We start from the raw sequence: 18,633 nt of genomic DNA, 5'->3' as shown, positions 1-18,633 counted from the left end.
ACTGCTCTGCAGTAGTGATCCTCCACTTTAATATAATGTAAGTAAACAGTTCACACTCCATGGTAATCAAAGCAGCAAACCACATGTTTGAAAAACTCGGCAGCAATGTCTCTCTTAAAGTTCACGAGGCAGTTACTTGGAAGAAAAATTCCCAAACCTAACGTGAGCAGTTCCACCAACCCTGAGAAGTGTGCGTCTAACAGTACAGCTCAACCAAGAGGGACGGCTTTAATGTTTAGATGCTGTCAGACTGTCGTGAGCACGAGTCTCTCATTGTGGGAAAGTGCACACTTTGATTTACAGTAATACAGCAGGAGTGATTCAGTGCTGTCAGTCACAAAGTCGCACAAGCTAAAGCAGACTGCTTTATTTTCCACTTTACTCTGATGTAGATGAGACTTCAGGGAGTCGACCCCTGCTGGTCATTATAGAGAACGCAGGTTTAAAGCACTGTCTAAGTTAAATTTTAATTTCAGTCAGATTTTATATTTAAAAACAGGCACATTCACAGAGCTCCTGACTTCCTCCTCCTGAAGCTTTAAAAGCATGAGCCTTAAAGCTGTAGACTTCCATCCCCACCTGTTGCAGAAATCTCTCATCTCTTCTAGTTTTGTCTTGTTTTTAAGTAAACTATCAGTCCTCGCCTTCCTTTAAAGAACCAGATACGAAGTAGAGAGGAGCACTGACGCGCCACAGCTGTGTTTCAGTCATTTAAGAGTTTCTGTGAAAGTTGAAGGGGGAGATCACACTGAGTGCTGCGTGTCCTGTTCCATTTTCTCTCCAATCACCAAACGGCTTGGAGTTTCTAGTTACTTTAGTTGCTGTTGCTATGGAGATGACACAAAGTTTTCACCCTGGATACTTGGTAGCAGTCACAGATGAGGCCAGTTCATAGCATAGTGATGCAGGTTCAGTCGGTTCCCCTCGGCTCTGTTACCATCGGACCGCAGTCCTGGCGCGAGGGTACGGTCCGCTCCATTCGGCGTGCTGAGCGCCTGGTCCGGCAGACTCGAGCCGGGCAGCCCGCTGCGTGCAGGCAGCCCCGGAGCGGCAGCAGCAGCGCCGCTGCAGGAGTAAGCCTAAAGCGCTCAGACGGCACAGCGGAAGTCACAGCCAGAGATAAGATAAGAGCGGAGGCGTGCAGACCGAGGAGTCGTGACTGCGTCTGCAACCAGAAGATATCAAGACCCCAAAGTGCAGGAGCCATGGTGAGACAAACGATCCACAGCGTGCCAGGGTGGTGTGAAAGCCTGAAGTTATAGATTTTAAAAGTAAATATATGTAAACTATTCTAAACTAGCGTTCACAGTTACAGGAATCCGTATGAAAACTGCACAAGAGTTTAAACTTCATTTCATATTGAATAATAATGAATAACTGTTTTGCTCTGTAATTAAGTCAAGGCAGCTTTATTTGTAGAGCAATTTAAAAGACGTCAAGTATCGGACAGAGTGCTGAACAGAGGGACGTGGAATAAAAAAAATAAGATAAAGGAGGTAAAGAAGATCCAAAAAATCCATATATATACACATAAGCAGACTCTTATATACACTTGTCTATACAAGTATATATGTACACAAACATATACGTATATACACACGCACAGGTATGCACGTGGACATAAATACATGTATGCATATACACATACATACAACATCCAATGTTATAACAGACCAGAATAACTAAGAATAAAAGACTTAATCAGTCTCTTTAATTCTGTCATAAGCACGAGCAACTGTTTTAGCATCAAAATATACTAAAAGTACCTCAATTAAAATTACTCACGATGCATTAACACACTGGAGGTGATTTTAATTACTTATACCCCTGAATAGCTTTATCTACATTAATACAGCATTATACATATTCATAGATTTAAAATCTGCAAAGCAAAAATAACGGTGTGGTGCACACAGATGTGGAGTATTTGCTTCCTGGATTAAAGCATCTAAAAAACAGAATCACAGAGAAATACTTAAAGTCTATTAAAACTGAATCAGCAAAGTATTTAAGTAAATCTACTAAACTGCTGCTACTACATTCCACTGCTCACCCTATCCATGCCCTCATCCTGTGGTGTTGGGCATTGTGAGCTCAACAGTACTCCAGTCCAGTGGCATGCAGACGTTAAATTTATGGGGTATGAGCCTGAAAAGGTTGGAATCTCAGCTCGTAGGGAGCCAGGATGAGGTGTTTTAGGAGATAAACAGACTGAAACATTCTTTACAGAACACTGCAGAGCAATGAAAAGCCCACGGAGGTAAGTACAGCTTTATAAATCAGCAATATTTTACACTTGTTGGTAGAGGCAGAGCTAAATTCATTTAAGACTCTCATCTCTGAGACATTTTAAGACTTAAAACACCTTTATTTTCGAACTCTTTCTATATTAAAAGCCTTCACTTGTTTTTATTTAGATTTTCATCTTCTGCATTTTTAAGTTGACTGATGTTTTTGAGTATTGGACTCAGACATTGAGCTTTTTTTAAAGTTCCCTGGTGGCTCTCAGAGGACACCTGTGGCCCCGTTCCCACCTTCCAGCCTGCGTGAGCAGTGTGCCGGAGCCAGTGTTGCTGTAGTTGCTGACTACATGCGCAGAGTTCGGGAGGTGGAGGTCCAGCTGCGCAGGCAGGCTGGCAGAGTGACCGAGGAAGGTGTCAAGCTGGAGAGAGAGCGAGGACATCTGGAGAGGATGCTGCGCAGTCTTAGGACCAATCTGACCATCAACCAGAAGAGCTCAGAGGGGAGAACCAGGAGGCCATCCACCACTGAGACGGCAAGCTTACACAACACTGAAAATGCTGAAATTCTTCTGTATTTGGTGTTAAAGATGTTCAACCGTGGTGAAGTATTTTCTGCCCGGCACCTCAGGATCATTTTCAGGATTTCAAGTGCAAAAACTTGCCTGCTTGCCTCACGCACACACAGCATTAAATCTTTATTACCTCCAGTATCACTGAGAGTTAATCCAGCACCAAGGATTATTTGATGAAGTTCAGAGCTGTAGACTGAGGCCCTGACAGGTCTGCCCCTTTGCAGGAGAGAGATGGTGCTGATTACTTGCTGCTGTGGGAGAGGAGAGAGCTGGCTGAGCTGAAACAGGATCTGGAGGGAACACTGAAAACCACACTGAGCCAGCTTCAGGTGATTTCAGCCCTCTGTCTTCATCGCTTGACTTGTTTTCCCTCCACTCTACCCTCACAGGCATGAGAGAGGTTAGAAAAACAACAATGCTCAGGTATCACTAACCTCTACCCTTCTTCTTTAGATTTTGTTGTTGCTGGATTTATAGGGACAGCTTATCCACCTAAACTGTTCCGATGTGAGATGAGTGAATTCTCTTAAATTTAACACATTTAAAAATCCAAAAAACTTGTGAGAAGTTTTGTGACTAGAAGTTTGGTGGATGTAGATAGTAGAAAATAAGTAGTTCCTTTGTTTTGGTTCTTTGAAGACCAAAAGGCGAGTGCCATTAGGTTGCATTATATTCAGGAAAAGGCATAGACCCACTGATAAGATGGTACCGTGATGTGTCTGTTTTAGAGTGAGTTGTCCAATCTTGTTTGTTAGAACTACAGGCCAGAGGAAACATGTAAATTCACTTTTGAGGTGAACTGTTCCTTTAAGTTAAAGCTCAGGCATTTCAGGGGATGAGTAACAGGAAGTAACAGCCATGTAGCATATATCTTTGAGGTTGCTAAACTTAACATGTTTATGTTTACTGGGTTACTGAAACTCTGCTGCGTATCCAGGCTGTTGATGCCTCGACCAGCTGAATGAAGAATTGAAAGATTGCCTGCATGGGTTTCTTTAGGCTGCTGCAGCTTTTCCCCACAGCAGAACTGCTTGTTGACTCTGAATAGGCTGTATGTGTGAATGTGAGCTTGAATGAAGGTCTTTCTGTGTTGGCCCTGTGATAGACGGGGACATGTTCAGGGTCTATTCCACCATTTGCCTTATGGGCTGGGATAAGCTAAAGGCCCGAATGCCCCTGAACTGGATGGGCTGTTTGTTGTCAAGCAAGCGCACTGAACAGAGAGTATAACTGGTGCTGTTAGCCTGAGTCAAGAATAATGTACATAGACAGAAAGATACATGTAGCCACTGTGAAATAACCGATTGGTTTGTGGTTTGCATTTTCAGTCGAAAAAACCCCCCACTTGAAAATCTCACATATTTTATTTTATGAAACTTTTTATTGTTATTTTTTACCACATTTTTCTGTCTGCAAAGTAACCCGTACCTATATATTTGTCTGCCAGCTGCTGTCCTAATGCATTATTTCCTGCCTTCTTCTTTAAGGCCCTGGGTGAGAGCAGCAGACAGCTGCTGGACTGTGCCAGTGAGAGGGCTCGAGTACTGGAACTGCTCCCTCTCAGTGGCTCTGCTGGAGGACATGACTCTGCACCTCAGACCTTTATCAAAACAGACCCCATCAGCCCCTTTACTCCAGGTACACTCAGGACAAGGAGAAGCTCTCGTTAAGAAATTATATAAGAAATAAGAGCAGATTTTGCCCAAATATCAATGAAACAAGTGAGAAAAAGAACAGCACAGTTCTTACACCACACATAAATTATATATTTTCAAAACAAGATCCTAAAAACAGAGAAGTATAAACTCCAGATCTTTAATTAAACGAATTAGTTGCTTTGCGTGTGGTCACTAATCTACACAGCCAGTGTCCCTGCTCACACTCAGAGAAAGAGCAGGTCATCTTAAAACAGATCTCCTGTGTCCTCAGGATTAAAATTGACAGATAGGATATCTCCTGCTTCTCTTGCAGAGTGTAAAAAGGCTTCAGAGTTGTCCTCTCTGAGGGTCAACCAGTCGCAGCTACTGAGAGAAACCATCAGACGGACGCTAACCAGCGCCATCAGCAGGCAGAAAGCTGCTCATTGCGCTGTCAACGACGGCCTGGTGAAAAAAATTGCAGAGACAGTCACTCTGCAGGTAAAAAGATCCTGAATTAATGCAGAAGTGCATTTTTGTATTAAAGTAATAACACATACTTAACCATCATTCTGTCTTCTGTAGCAAAATCTGGCGCTGACGTCTGCAGCCACCCGGCAGGCCATGTTTCGTAAGCAGAGGGAGATCAACTGCATTCGTCACAGCCACGGCAGAGCACAGGTCAGAGAGCGTGTGGAGCTTGTTTATTTGAGATTTCATGAAAACGTTTGGCTCACGCTGTCCTGCTCACAGGGTCCAGAGTACAGCGGCGATCTTCTGTCCAGAGAGAAGCTCAACAGGCCTCTGGTGAAGGTTTATCAGAGACACCCGGGGACACAGTTACCTGAAGCTGCTCAGCTCATTCAGGTGCGTCCGACACACATTCGGCTGCCACATTCATTATCATACTTCATGAAGTGTGTTTTGGCCTTCACCTCGTCCTGATGTCAGGTATCTGAGTCTCTGACTGCTGAGGTTACATGTGTGTGTTTGCACTGTGATGCTAAGCTGGGAGTGTACTCTAAGCCAGCTGGACCTTTTGTGCTGAAACGACTAAGCTAACAGACTCTGCTGCAGGTGTGTCAACATGGACACTGAACCAGTGATAAATTGAACACAATTAATCTGCAGCTTTAATATTTCCAATCATTGTTTTCTTTTTTATATTCTGGTAACATTTAATAACTTTGCTGATTACTGATGGATAAATATTTAATACACATTTGTACAAAGAAAAAAAAGAGCCAAATACAGGGTGAGCTGAATGCTCTGGGGTGATGTTAGTTTGCACTTGAACTCAGCAGAAACTAATCTGCATGTTTGTCTGCAGAAACCGAAGCTGAGACTTGTTTCTAAATTCTGCCTCATGCATTTTAAAGTTTGCAAAAATAAATTGTGACCTCAAAGCAGAACGATAGGCGTGAAGCAGTCTCACTCTTCAGCTCAGTCTTTAAAATTATGCTTAATAATGCTTTGCATGTCAGATACGACTAAAAATAAACACAAACTGAACATTTACCAGGATTCGTATCATTATCATTATGGAGTACAGTGGCTGGTGTTCACTTGTATTAAAAAAGCAAAGTGGTTTATCACTCTAACCTCTCATTTTGCCTCAGACAAACAAAATCATTTTGAAATGTGTTTCCTGTGTGTCTCTCAGAGCGGTGCAGCGCTCAGACGATGTCTTAAGTCCTCTGAGGGTGAGCTGGGGAAGCTGGAGCACACATGTCTGCAGCTGCTGGATGACCTGCAGGGCAAGAGAGCTGCAGCTCAGGTGGACGCAGCTGTGGTCCGCATGAGGCGTCAGCAGGTCGACAAGCGAGCCATGCCCGCCTTCCTCCAGCAAGGGGCGCTGTGATGCTAATTTAGTTAATGATGGGAACTATTTACAGGTTAAAGAACATTAGAACAGCTTGAAAATGCACTTTAAGGTAAAATGTTCATGCACAGTCTTGTTTCTTTGGCTTATTTATGTTTTTTCCTAAGCTGTTTAGTTTTAGTTGAACTGTATTACATAATCATAGATATTTAATACACAAGTGATCTGCAAATTTCAGAAAAAACACATTTTATTCATAAACCAAAACATTACATGTTTCAACTTAGAAAATATACAATTTTGGAAATATTAGCTCATTTTGAATTTGATGTGGCAACACGTCTCACAAAAGTTGGGACAGATTGTGTGGCAGTGTCCTGTGGCCCCTCTTCTTTTATATCCAGTCCCTAAATGTCCAGGGTCTGGGGAGAGCAGCTGCTGGACCTTTGGTCCTTTTCTTCTCTGATAGCTGATTCTAGCTGCTTAACAGTTATATTTCTTGTTTCATGATGCTTCAAAGGTTTTCTGTTGATGAAAAGTCTGGAATGCAAGCAGGCCTCTCCAGCACTGAGTTCTGATAATAAGTCAGATTGTCCCTCTCGTCCTCAGTCCGGAGGACACAGTGTCCATGTTTTCCAGTAAGAATTTCAGATTTCAGTTTGTCCACAGAACAATTTTCCACTTTGCCTTTTAACGAGCTTTTTCCCCAGAGAAGTTCTTTGCATGGTTGTGCGTTACCCTGCTTTTGGGGGTGGCGCAGAGAGCTGTGTTCAAAGACTGTGATTTCTGGAAATGTTGCTGAGTCCATGCAGTTGTTTCCATGACTGAATCATGTTGGTTTTTAATGCAGGGCTGCCTGAGGGTCCAACGATCACAGGCATACAGTTTAGAGTTTTGACTTGATCATCATTTGCATATCACCATCATGCAGATGATGAGATAGTTTTTTACACCGAGAAGTATTATTATAACTTTTCATGTTAATCTCAGACTCTTCTGTTGGTACAGCCCATCCAAAAATCCTGTTCTCCAGATTTAAATTCTAGTGTGTCTGAGCCGTCTGATCTGTGGATGGATATTCTAACCAAACTCTGAGCTGATAGCCTCATACTGCGTCATCTTGTTAAATACGACAACTTCTGGCTCCAAAAAAATGAGCACTGTTCAATTCAATTCAATTCAATTTTATTTATATAGCGCCAAATCACAACAAAAGTCGCCTCAAGGTGCTTTATATTGTACAGTAGATACAGATAAAAGCCCAACAATCATATGACCCCCTATGAGCAAGCACTTTGGTGACAGTGGGAAGTAAAAACTCCCTTTTAACAGGAAGAAACCTCCGGCAGAACCATACTCAGGGAGGGGCGGGGCCATCTGCTGTGATTGGTTGGGGTGGGAGAAGCAAAACACCATCTTTGACACTTAAAATACAAAATCAAAGACCATGGGGTATGCCTGTTTGTTGTTTGCACCAACAGGCATCTGGAGCCATCATCAAGTGGACACTCAAAGAACTGCAGCATTTAGGAATCGCATGCTAAATACTGCAGGCTGTTATTCTGCAGTCTGGCCTGATAGAATAGAATAGCCTTTATTGTCATTGTACATGTGCAATGAAATTGTGATGTACAGTAGGAGAGAGTTAGGATGAAATCTTCAGCAGCTCCACAGAATTCAGCTCTGGGTTTGAAACCAGTATAATTCTGTGGGTTTCTCTCAAGACAGCGTATCACTCCACAGACACACACACACTTTCATTCTGATCTAATTAGGCTATCTGTTATTGAAATAACAATAATAACAACAATGGAAAGAAAACTTTTTGTATGCCTGAAAAACAGAAATAGGAAAAAGTATCCAGAGATGGAGTAATTCGATTATCTTATCTAACACACAATAATCATATACTGCAGATTATCTCAATGCAAACACTATGAACAAATCTTACTGTGAAAAAACATGAAATCACCCTGTGTTCAGTTTGAAACTGTGGGACTGTTCATTGCTTCTAATCACTTTTCTCGTCATGGGACTGCAGGTCACTTGACATCCCTCCCACCAAACTCAACGTCTTTCATTAGGAGATGAGATGTGATTTAATAAACCTGCCCTGCTTCACCTCAGTACAGACACATGTCACATCATTCTTTAGAAAAAAAACCCTCAAGAAAGCTTAATACTTTCCACTTTTTCCACATTTTAAGCTACACAGATGTGGATTTTCTTCATAAAGCCCCGTTGATTATCTTAAGTCTGAATGGACCTTTTCTAAGCAGCCATGGCTTGGAACAGAAGTCTAACAGTCTAATTTAATCATAAGGAGTGGGGTGGGAGATTCTCCCAGAGTTGATTAAGGGAATATTAAGAGAAACCAGTAAGAGATTTACCTTCAGATCTCTGTGGCTGCTCCGTCTGCGTGAAGCTAGTTTGTAAAACTTTAGCTTTAAATTAAAAGAACAAACAAAAAACAACTTGATTTCTTGAATTCAAGATGAAAACAGCGGATTCATTCTAGAAAATATTCTGAAAGAAACGCCTTTAAGAGCTGAAGCGTCGACCGGCAGGAGGATTTTCTCCTGGTGAGACAGAAACATCAGTGATGTCGAAGCTGCTTAGCTCTCTGCTTCTCCTGTGTTTACTTCCAGCTGTGGGTAAGTCAGCAAAGACGGTGTGTGCATGCTTCTGCTCGTGTGTTTAAAGGCACAATCCATGCAGCTATAGCAGACAGAAAACTCCAAGGTTAACATTAATATAAAAAACCTTATTTTCTTGCATAATTAAGATCTAGTATTTTCCCCTCATTGTTTGATGTATGAAATTTTTGGAAAAGAACTATTTAAGTAGCTTTAATGTGAGATGAATAAAGATGTAACTGGGAAACTGGAACCATTACACCTTATAAAACTGCCTAAATAAAATTATTTTAAAATACAGAAATATTTTTGTTTAGTAATGAATATGTTTGATCTTTGTATTACTTGTATATATAAAAAACCTCTTTGTGTCACATGATGCCGTTCCATAAGAAATATCCAAGTGCATTAGCAATCAGAGGTAGTTAACATAGAAGAGTTTAAATAGCTGAGGCTAACAGACAGTGCACAAGAGAGTGCACGCAGGGTGGAGTGGGTGGAGGTGAGACAGAAGGATACATGTGAGAATAAAAGGGAAGGTTTATAAGACGGTAGTGAGACCTGCTGTGACGTATGGTTTGGAGACTGTGGCACTGATAAAACGACACGAGGCAGGATTTCACTGAGAGTGACCGGACAGGATTAGAAGCTAATATATCAGAAGAGGCGAGCCTGAGTTTGTTTGGACATGCGCAGAGAAGGGATGGTGGATATGTTTTAGAAAGGATGTTTGATACCAGACAGGAGGAAAAGAGGAAGACCTCAGAGAAGATGCGTGATGTAGTGGAGGAGGACCTGCAGATGGTGACCTCTAAAGGAAGCAGCTGAAAGAAGAAGTGGTTAACATTCGTGTTAGTGGTAAAGATAAAGCAGTGTGTTTCATCATATTAGGGCTGCAACAAATAAATATTCTAACCACTGATTAATCTCGGTGATTAATCATTTTGAAGTACATTTTTAAAAGCAGTTTAAAAGACATCCGTTTTTACCATCCTTGTATTTTGTGATTATTATGATTCAGTTGACTTTTTTACTGTGGCTCACATGCAAAACTCACATCTGTACTTCAGTTCCCCTCTTCTGTTACACCTGTGTGTTCCCCACCATCTCCCCTCTGGACTGCATCAGATTCCCCCTGAAGTGTCCACCTGGGCAGCTCTGCCTGTCCAGCCGAGCCGTGGGTGAGAAAGGTGAGTTCAACTCGAGTCACTGAAAGTCAAATTTAAATGAATCAAAACTGAGAAAAAGAAGCGAGAAAGGTCAGCGCCCGGCTCGGGGAGGAGTGTGTCAGTGTGATTTGCTTCTTTCTTTCAGGGGACTTCCGTGTGGTTTTGTACGAGAAGAGCTGCGTCCTGCCCTCCCTGTGCGGAATCACGGGTGAAAAATACGCGCTGGGACTCAACTTCACCTTCACCAATGAATGCTGCAACACTCACTTGTGTAATGGTGCTGCTACATCTGCTGCCCCCTACTGGATTGGGACATTATTCACACTTCTAACTCTGTACTCCGTTTGGTGAATAGTCAACGATATAAAGCAGTTCTGGCAGAGATAGAGTTCCTATTTCCGCCCTCTAACGGACAAAAGCTGTACTAAACTTTTTTTAAACAATATATTTATTTATTTTTACTCTAACAGTAAATCGGTAACAATGAGGCAAGCGCACCAGTGTAGTTCAAGTTCAAGTTCAAATTTTATTTGCCACATGCAGTGGCAGGTTGCCCTGCAGTGGAATGAACCCGCCCCCGACCTTACACACACACACAGACATCACATGGGGATACAAGTCAGAGAACGGTTGCATTACAGAAAAACACTGAATGTACCACTACAATGGGAAAGTACAAGAGGAAAAAAAGAGACCTCTGCTCATGCTGGGCTTCTATGGGAGGACAGCATGACAACAGGAAACAAAAAAAAGTCCTCTGCACAGAAAGCACAGAAATGTCCACAGCACAACATTATAGAGCACGTGACCAGCAACAGGGTTGGGTAGTGTGTGAGGAATAATCCTCCGCAACACAGCAGCCATCCTGTAATGTCCAAATTCACACAGACACACATGAAAAAGTACAACGTTTAAAACAAACAATATCCTGGTAAATTTTCTGTTGGATCCAAAAATCTCACAAAATTAAAAAAAACCGTTTTGTGGTTCAGTATATGCAGGTCTTGAAGGTTTGAGTCCATTTATAATATTTTGTCTTCATTAATTTTTGCTCATTTTTATATGTCTGTGTTTCTGGATACAAACCAATCACAGTGAAACAGGCTTTCTTTAGCCTCTGCACATTTAGTTCATATATTTATATCGTAACAATTTACCTGCATTAACCAGTTACAGTGTGTTAATCTGAGGCATGAATTCACCTGCTGATATTTTCATTTTAAAATCTTTGTTCTGTGCATTTATTTCATGACCTGAAGTTTCTGACCAGCAGGATGGAAACATTCTAAAATACTGATATGACTGCCTGTGTTGGCCTTTTAGTGGTGTGCGGATCGATATTGAAATATCAATTCTTCCGATACCAGTAATTTATATTCTAGAATCGATTCTCATATTAAAATATCGATATTTTAGTACTTTGGGGTAAATTTGTAGTTTTTCATTAACAGGAACACAGTGGAAAGAAACTACATAATTCTGATCGTCTAAATTGGAAGGAACTACTTCCTCTTACGCCTTTCACAGTCATATGCGAAATATAAATGTATAAATGTGTCGCAGCCCTGGCGTGGACACTCACAACAATGGCCGAGCGTGAACGGAGTCATGTGTGGACGTATTTTACCTCCACAAACGGCCGAGACGTGGTTTGCGATACATGTGGCAACACCACTAACCTGTCAAACACCTCAGAGTAAATCATATCACAGAATATGACGAGCTTATGTTGAGGCGAACTGAAGAGGAGGAGAAGGACAGGTGCTGCTAGGGGAGACAGATGAATTTCGCGGAGTCCTTTAGTGCTGCAGGCAGGCAACGTGTTCAAATAGCACAAAACTTCGGGTTTTTTTTATTTCTATAATAATTCTACATTATTAAGCAATATGAACAAGTAGTCTGACATCCTGTAATCATTACAATGATTACGATCGTGGCTCCAGAGTTGGGAGTTCGCCTTGTAATCGGAAGGTCGCCGGTTCGAGCCCCGGCTTGGACAGTCTCGGTCGTTGTGTCCTTGGGCAAGACACTTCACCCGTTGCCTGGTCAGAGGGCCCGGTGGCGCCAGTGTCCGGCAGCCTCGCCTCTGTCAGTGCGCCCCAGGGTGGCTGTGGCTACAATGTAGCTGCCATCACCAGTGTGTGGATGACTGGATGTGTAAAGTGCTTTGGGGTCCTTAGGGACTAGTAAGGCGCTATACAAATACAGGCCATTTACCATTATGAAGCTATATTATTACGACTACATAATACAATTATATATTGTATTATGAAATACAATGAAACATTAAGTTTTTGTACAGAGTATCGGTATCGGATCAGTATCATCGATACCACTCGACGGAAAGGAAATCAGTGGTATCGCACATCACTACTGCCTTTCTTTAACAGTCCTTTGTATATATCAGCAGGTGTTTTGGAGGTCCATTGAGTTAAATGTGTTGGTTTTACAAAGCATGCAACCTGTAGAAGTGTAAAGGTTTTTTATTCAGATTGAATCGATTCCTGTTATTGAAACAGTCAGGATAAGAACATCTGTCACCAGATGGTGAATCTTTTCACTCCTTTTAGAACACAAACCGTGACGAGTCACAGCCTGGCACCAAAATGTAGACTAAACATCCAGGGTACCAATTGTTCCTGTTCCTCTGTATCATAGACATTCAATTGGTGGCATTTTGCATTGAAAATATATGTTTCATGATGAGATACTGATCCCATGACCAGATGCTCAATAACAAAAATCATGCTGTTTTCTGCCCTGAAAACTGAATATATTTGTCTTCTTCTGTACTTCTGAAAGACAAAAAAATGCTGGAAAAATAAAGCAAATGTAAAAGCACAAAATGTCAACCCAACCTTCTGTACTAACAGAGCCTGTAACTGGGATATCGTCCATAGTAGGAGAGATTGAGCGTTTTAATTAACTATGAAAAATCAGCTGATTCTGGGGGAGGTCAGGTGATCCTCCTGGAAAACATCAAAACGTTGTTTTTACTTCAAACAGCCAGTGAGTGGCGCCCTTTGCTGTCCGTCTGCTTCTTCTGCGCCAGGTGTTGTTAATTTACCTCCACATGAGGAGAGCATCATCAGCCGTGACAGCCAACCTTCCGCCCTTTCGGACACTTTGTTGTATGTCACTGGGATTTCCGGGCATGCTTTACCTACCTTTCCTTCTCTTGCTGCCCGTGTTTGCGTCCACTGAAGCGGGGACAGCGGCCCATCGGCCTTCGGAGCAGACAGCGCAGGTGATGAGAAAAGTTCCCCGGAGAGAAACGCCGACTCTCCTTCCGCCGCCGTACCTCCACCTCCCGATGTTTGTGGACTCTCAAGTGCCGCTGGTGGATAAGGAGTACTTCTCTCCGCTCAGGGGCACGGGAGTGGAGCCTCTGCCCGAGCGCGTCCGGGACGTCCTGCTCCCTATTCCGCCCAAATCCACTCCGCCCAGCGTCTCGGATGTTTCCGTGAAGACTACGTGTAAGCGGACAAAGATGCAAGTCCAGGTGGCGAGGAGCCTTCTGGGAACGGGTGAAGCCCGGTCTCAGCTCAAGCTGGGGACGTGCACAGCCAGCAAATCCACGAGGGATTACCTTTATTTTGAGTATGGCCTCGGTATGTGTGGAACCAAGCGCACGGTGAGTCTCAGGCAAGAAAGGACCCCAGAGAATTAAAAGCGGAATAATGCTGATTCTGATTTTTTGTTCTTGTCCGAGATGAATAACCAGTAAAAAGACCGCTTTGTTTTGCGTCTTTAGTGGGTTACAGTGGACACAGAACTGTTACACCAATGACGACATCTAAAACGGTGAACATGTCATTTATATGCCAGGCTTTGCTCCAGTAGGTTAAACTGGGCCTGGTACTAGTTATTTCTTGGACTCACTAGAGTAGCTTTACTTGATTTGTTTAATTTGACCGATTACCGGGCCTACAGCCCCAAGTTCACCCTCTGTCTGGAGCAAGATGTCTCACCTCACTTTAAAAAAGCTTGCTTCTGATTGGTTCCCCCTGGCAAATGTAGGCTTGATCAGGAGGCGATTGGGTTTCTGTACTCACTGCCAGAGGAACTAACTTTATGACGTCACACAGAGCCAAGAGTCGGGGGGGGGGGGAGAAACTGTTAAACTGGACCTTTGGCTCACAGGGATTGCTGTTATGAAAAAGAAAAATTATAGATGAGCTTTAAATATGTGCATCTTTGGAGTTGCATACAGAAGCATCCATTATACTATTTCAACAATATCTGACTTTTGCTTGGCACAGCACGGGCAGGGTAAAATTATTATTTTTAGTTCAGAGCTGGAATTTTGTGCTGCTGTTTAAGCGTATTCATCTTTAATAAGATCACAAAAATGGGGAAAAATACTGGAAGAGATTGTGTTTTTTTTTTGTTTTTTTTTTTTTCCCCTTCTCACCGTCTCTTCTCCAGATTGTGTTTTTTTTTTTTTTTTTTTTTTTTTTTTTTTTTTGTTACCAGAACCATGCAGAACAGAATCTGCCAAAAATCCAACTTAAACAAGTGACTTATTAATCAATAAATCTGCCTTTAAATAAAACACAAAATGCTAAATATGTAGCAGGAGTAGATGCGCAAAACAAGTCACAATGAATGCAAATTTATTAACAGAACATAAGGACACAAATATTTACTGAGAGCTGGAGGACAAGTCTTTGCCCCCCTGTTCCTAGCTTCAATGACCGGTCTGTATATGCACTTATTTCTGTCACACAAATTAATCAAAGTATTGCACTATTCATCTGATTGCATTGAGAAATCTTCTGTGCTGGAAAGATGTGGACATATTTATATATTTATACCCTCGTTTGTCCACTAGGGGGCTCTGTAGTAGGACACCAGTCAGATAAACTTTTGAGTGTTTGGAGTTTTGGTCAGGTGACACAAAACACCCGATGACGTCAGCATTACTGTAAGATTTTATATTCCTATTGAACAAATAAGAAAATAATAGATATATTTCAATAAAAGTAGTTTAAATGCATGTTTCCATAACTTTTTCATGTACTGCAGTAATTTATATTTGAATTTTAGGTTTTTGACTAAATCTTCAGCCATAAGATTAGGATTACATGTTGAGTAAGATTATGTGCACATGCACCTGCTGTGATTCACTGTTGGCATTCAGCTCACTGCTGAGCCATAAAAGCCTGTCTCATAACTGTAGACGAAGTTTTATTTAAATGTTAATATAAAAATTCTGGTTGCAGATCATTGATAACCAGGTTGTCTATTCAAACACACTTCGTTACGACCCACCGAGACCAATCAGGCGAGTGGTGCCCTTCAACCTACCCGTGTCATGTTATTTTAACAGGTGAGCTTAAAAGATTAAATTGAGGACAGACAAACTTATTCATAACACACAGACTGTTTATTAATGCTGTTTTTCCATTTTTCTTTTAATGCTAACAACCTTTTAGGTACCAATACACCTACAAAATTGGCTACATACCAAAGGTGCCCATACGCAGGCTCTTCAAACGAGTAAAGAATGGAGCTAAATTCAGTCTGACGCCACGAAACGGTAAACCTACAGAAATGTGTGCAGTTATTAAACCCCGGTGGATTTCGGAGGTTCTTGGTGGTCTTTGTTTATCAAATTAAATAAATTTTTGATAAACATTTTTCATTATCATTCAGAAGCAAGACCTTGATGTTAATGTGACAAATGCAAAGTTTGCAACTCTGTGCAGGTGCTAGAAACAGATTAATGTCAAAATCACTCGTGTGGTTTTGCTGAGTCACAGTATCCTAGTACACTCCTCCACACTAATCATGAGTCTTTGGATCCAGGAGGACATTTATATCTGGAATAATGATGTATTTTATTTAGATTACCAAACATTTAATTATTTCAATTTGATGTGTTTATGAAGAGCACAAGTTAAATGTCCAGTTTTGTTGTATTTCATAAAGATAAAAAATCCTCCCTATAGTGATTGAATCTGAATAGAAACATTCATTTCTTAAGTTGGTGCCACATTTCATCCAGATGTGTTCATAACTATTTGAGTCATGCTGCTAACAAACAAACTGTTTGGTGGAGCCATGGTGACGTCACCCTCATAAATATGTTGATGCTTTATGAGCTAAGATATCCAGGGAACACAAGGTTTTAATCATGTAGCAAGCTGAGTTCAGAGATTCATTCTTTGCTACTAATATTTTGGCACCATGTGTACTCCTAATTGACACTCCAAGGATTTTGCAGATTGTCTGGAAAATACTTTGTCCAGTAGATATTCCGTCGATATTCAGGTGAATTTTTGCAGTTTGAGCACTTTGCAAAACTGCTTTCACACAGCTGCTATCAAAATGGTTTGTTTTTAAAGTGTGAGTGAGCTTTGCAGCTGCTTTTCCTGTCACTTTACTGCTAATTTACTGTCCTACTTTCCTTTTAGCGAAGTGGGAAAGGCTGTCCCCATCAGGTCAGTACGTGCTCGGAAAGCCCATGTACTTTCAGGCCGAGGCCCTGCCCATGTCCCACGATGAAAGACTGTACATCCACTCGTGTTATGCCACTCCAGAGAAGTCCCACACATTCACGCTTAGATTCCCTGTTGTGAGAAACTTTGGGTAATGAATGTCACACGTCAAAAAAGCTGAAGCATTATTAAAAAAAATCATGCCATGGCCAGCTGTTTTCTCTTTCTGATAAAGATGTATGGTTGAAAGCAAAGGCGGGCGCTCCAGGTTCATCCCGTACAGAAACGATGCTGTGAGGTTCTCTGTGGATGCGTTCCTGTTCAAGGGAATGATGGGCCAGGTCAGCCGAAGTGTCACCAGACTAATGTGCTTCATATATTGTTGTCCTTTATTTTATCCCAAGTTCTTTGCCGTAAATCAGTGATGGCTTGCATGTGTACTGAGAAGTAAGTAGATCTCGACATGTGCCTTTACCCGCTTGAATAAAAAATTTGAGTAAAGCTGATATTTAATATATTATATTTAAAACAAGCAAAGAGCTTCTTTATGCAGGCGCATTGTTATAATTACTCCACATCTTTCACTGTTAATCATTTGCTTCATGCAAATTAATTGTTTGCTAAGCCTGTGCATGTGTAACTGTAAAAATTCAGTGGTTTTGGATGGCTGACCCCTTTTTAAATTAAATTGGGTTAGATTTGGCCCCCATATTTTATTTATTTATTTATTTATTTATTGGGATTATCTGGGAGTCAGTGTGGTTTGACTGAATAAAGCAATTAAAAACTAATAGAGTAAACTTGCTTTTTCTGTATCTGCTGCAGCAGCTGTACATGCACTGCATCATGTCTGTGGGCAGTTCGGTGCCTACACCCACAGCCAAGTCCTGCAACTACGACACAAAGGCCAGAAGGTTAGATTTCCCCTGAAGCTCTTCTTAAAAACGCTGTGATATGATGATATTGAAAGCGTCTGTTGTCTTTGCTGCTTTGTGCAGATGGGCTGAGCTGTATGGATCAGACACAGTGTGCAGCTGCTGTGACTCCAACTGTAGCTCTGCTGCATCCAATGGTGAATCATCACTTAAACTTTTTATTTTTTTTATTTTTTTATTTTTTTTAAACAAAGAATTGTTTGCTTCAATTCCTCCATCAGGCCGGGGTCTTTCTGTGTGGAGTTTGCATGTTCTCCCCGTGTTTGCGTGGGTTCTCTCCGGGTACTCGGGCTTCCTCCCACTGTCCAAAGACATGCAGCTTGTGGGGATAGGTTAATTGGATAATCCAAATTGCCACTAGGTGTGAATGTGAGTGTGAATGGTTGTCTGTCCCTGTGTGTTAGCCCTGCGACAGACTGGCGACCTGTCCAGGGTGTACCCCGCCTTTCGCCCTATGACAGCTGGGATAGGCTCCAGCGGCCCTGAAAAGGATAAGCGGAAGCGGATGGATGGATGGAGAATTGTTTGCTTTCTGCTGGAATTAAATGATTGAATATTAAAACATTTTCATCTTTTCCAGAGACTCAAATAATCAGCAGTCGGCCGTGGACCATAGAACCTAAAGCGAAAGCCATCGGCTCCCTGAAGAGGAACACGATCTCCACCAAAACAACAGCGGCACCGGAGTCAGTCATGACTGAGTGGAGGTGGACGTCACAGCCGGTGGTGACAGCAGCGCTTCCGATGGATAAGGTGGAGAAAACGGTGAAGGATTTGGATTGGCCGTTTGGAGGTGGTGGAGTGATGTGGACTGAGGAGGAAGGTGAGAAGAAGCAGGGGAAGGGCTCTGCTTCTGTGGAGGAGGTGATCGCAGAACCCCGCCGGATATTTGAAGAAATATTTGATTTTGACAAATAAAGCTGGAGTTTGATCAGCGACGAGCTTCCTCCGGGTCTCTAATTTCAAACCAAATTAATTCCACTTATAATTTTGCAAAAATGTTTTCTGTGGTAAACAAGTTTGAGAAAGTTGTTGTTGATCCTCAGCAAATTGATTACCTTTATTTGATTTGCATCACTAAATCTATAAACAATGACATAAATAAAGATTATTGGAAATTCAATCTCATACTTACTGAGCGATGGGTGAGAAAGTGGACACCCCCATAGGTTGTAT

The 18,633-nt window shown here is 41.8% G+C and overlaps 3 protein-coding genes across 4 annotated transcripts; all 3 read left to right on the top strand.

Annotated features, from left to right (window-relative positions):
* Positions 1-30: 30 nt before the first annotated feature.
* On the top strand, positions 31-7,010 carry ccdc105 (coiled-coil domain containing 105). The gene is made up of 8 exons (XM_005923622.3): positions 31-1,208; positions 2,492-2,776; positions 3,040-3,144; positions 4,303-4,453; positions 4,787-4,953; positions 5,038-5,133; positions 5,206-5,319; positions 6,116-7,010. The coding sequence occupies exons 1-8, from the start codon at positions 879-881 to the stop codon at positions 6,311-6,313; spliced, it is 1,446 nt and encodes a 481-aa protein (XP_005923684.1). The 5' UTR covers positions 31-878; the 3' UTR covers positions 6,314-7,010.
* Positions 7,011-7,625: 615 nt separating this feature from the next.
* Positions 7,626-10,445, top strand: LOC106633218 (sperm acrosome membrane-associated protein 4). Its single transcript, XM_042221277.1, has 3 exons — positions 7,626-8,928; positions 9,981-10,100; positions 10,225-10,445. The coding sequence occupies exons 1-3, from the start codon at positions 8,877-8,879 to the stop codon at positions 10,428-10,430; spliced, it is 378 nt and encodes a 125-aa protein (XP_042077211.1). The 5' UTR covers positions 7,626-8,876; the 3' UTR covers positions 10,431-10,445.
* Positions 10,446-13,081: 2,636 nt separating this feature from the next.
* zp3d.2 (zona pellucida glycoprotein 3d tandem duplicate 2) lies at positions 13,082-18,628 on the top strand. Of its 2 annotated transcripts, none has more exons than XM_014333985.2 (8): positions 13,082-13,713; positions 15,305-15,411; positions 15,518-15,621; positions 16,499-16,673; positions 16,758-16,863; positions 17,351-17,436; positions 17,521-17,594; positions 18,038-18,628. In XM_014333985.2, exons 1-8 carry the CDS (start codon positions 13,153-13,155, stop codon positions 18,373-18,375), a joined length of 1,551 nt encoding a protein of 516 aa, XP_014189471.1. In that variant the 5' UTR covers positions 13,082-13,152; the 3' UTR covers positions 18,376-18,628. The 2 variants fall into 2 exon arrangements, with proteins under 2 accessions (XP_014189471.1, XP_005923683.1); XM_005923621.3 differs by having other exon boundaries at positions 13,084-13,713; positions 17,348-17,436; positions 18,038-18,625.
* Positions 18,629-18,633: the final 5 nt, after the last annotated feature.

The sequence above is a fragment of the Haplochromis burtoni genome, unplaced genomic scaffold, assembly GCF_018398535.1.
Source record: "Haplochromis burtoni strain Fernald_Lab_line unplaced genomic scaffold, NCSU_Asbu1 Contig_64, whole genome shotgun sequence".
Taxonomy (NCBI): domain Eukaryota; kingdom Metazoa; phylum Chordata; class Actinopteri; order Cichliformes; family Cichlidae; genus Haplochromis; species Haplochromis burtoni.
This window is presented reverse-complemented; position numbering and strand designations above follow the sequence as displayed.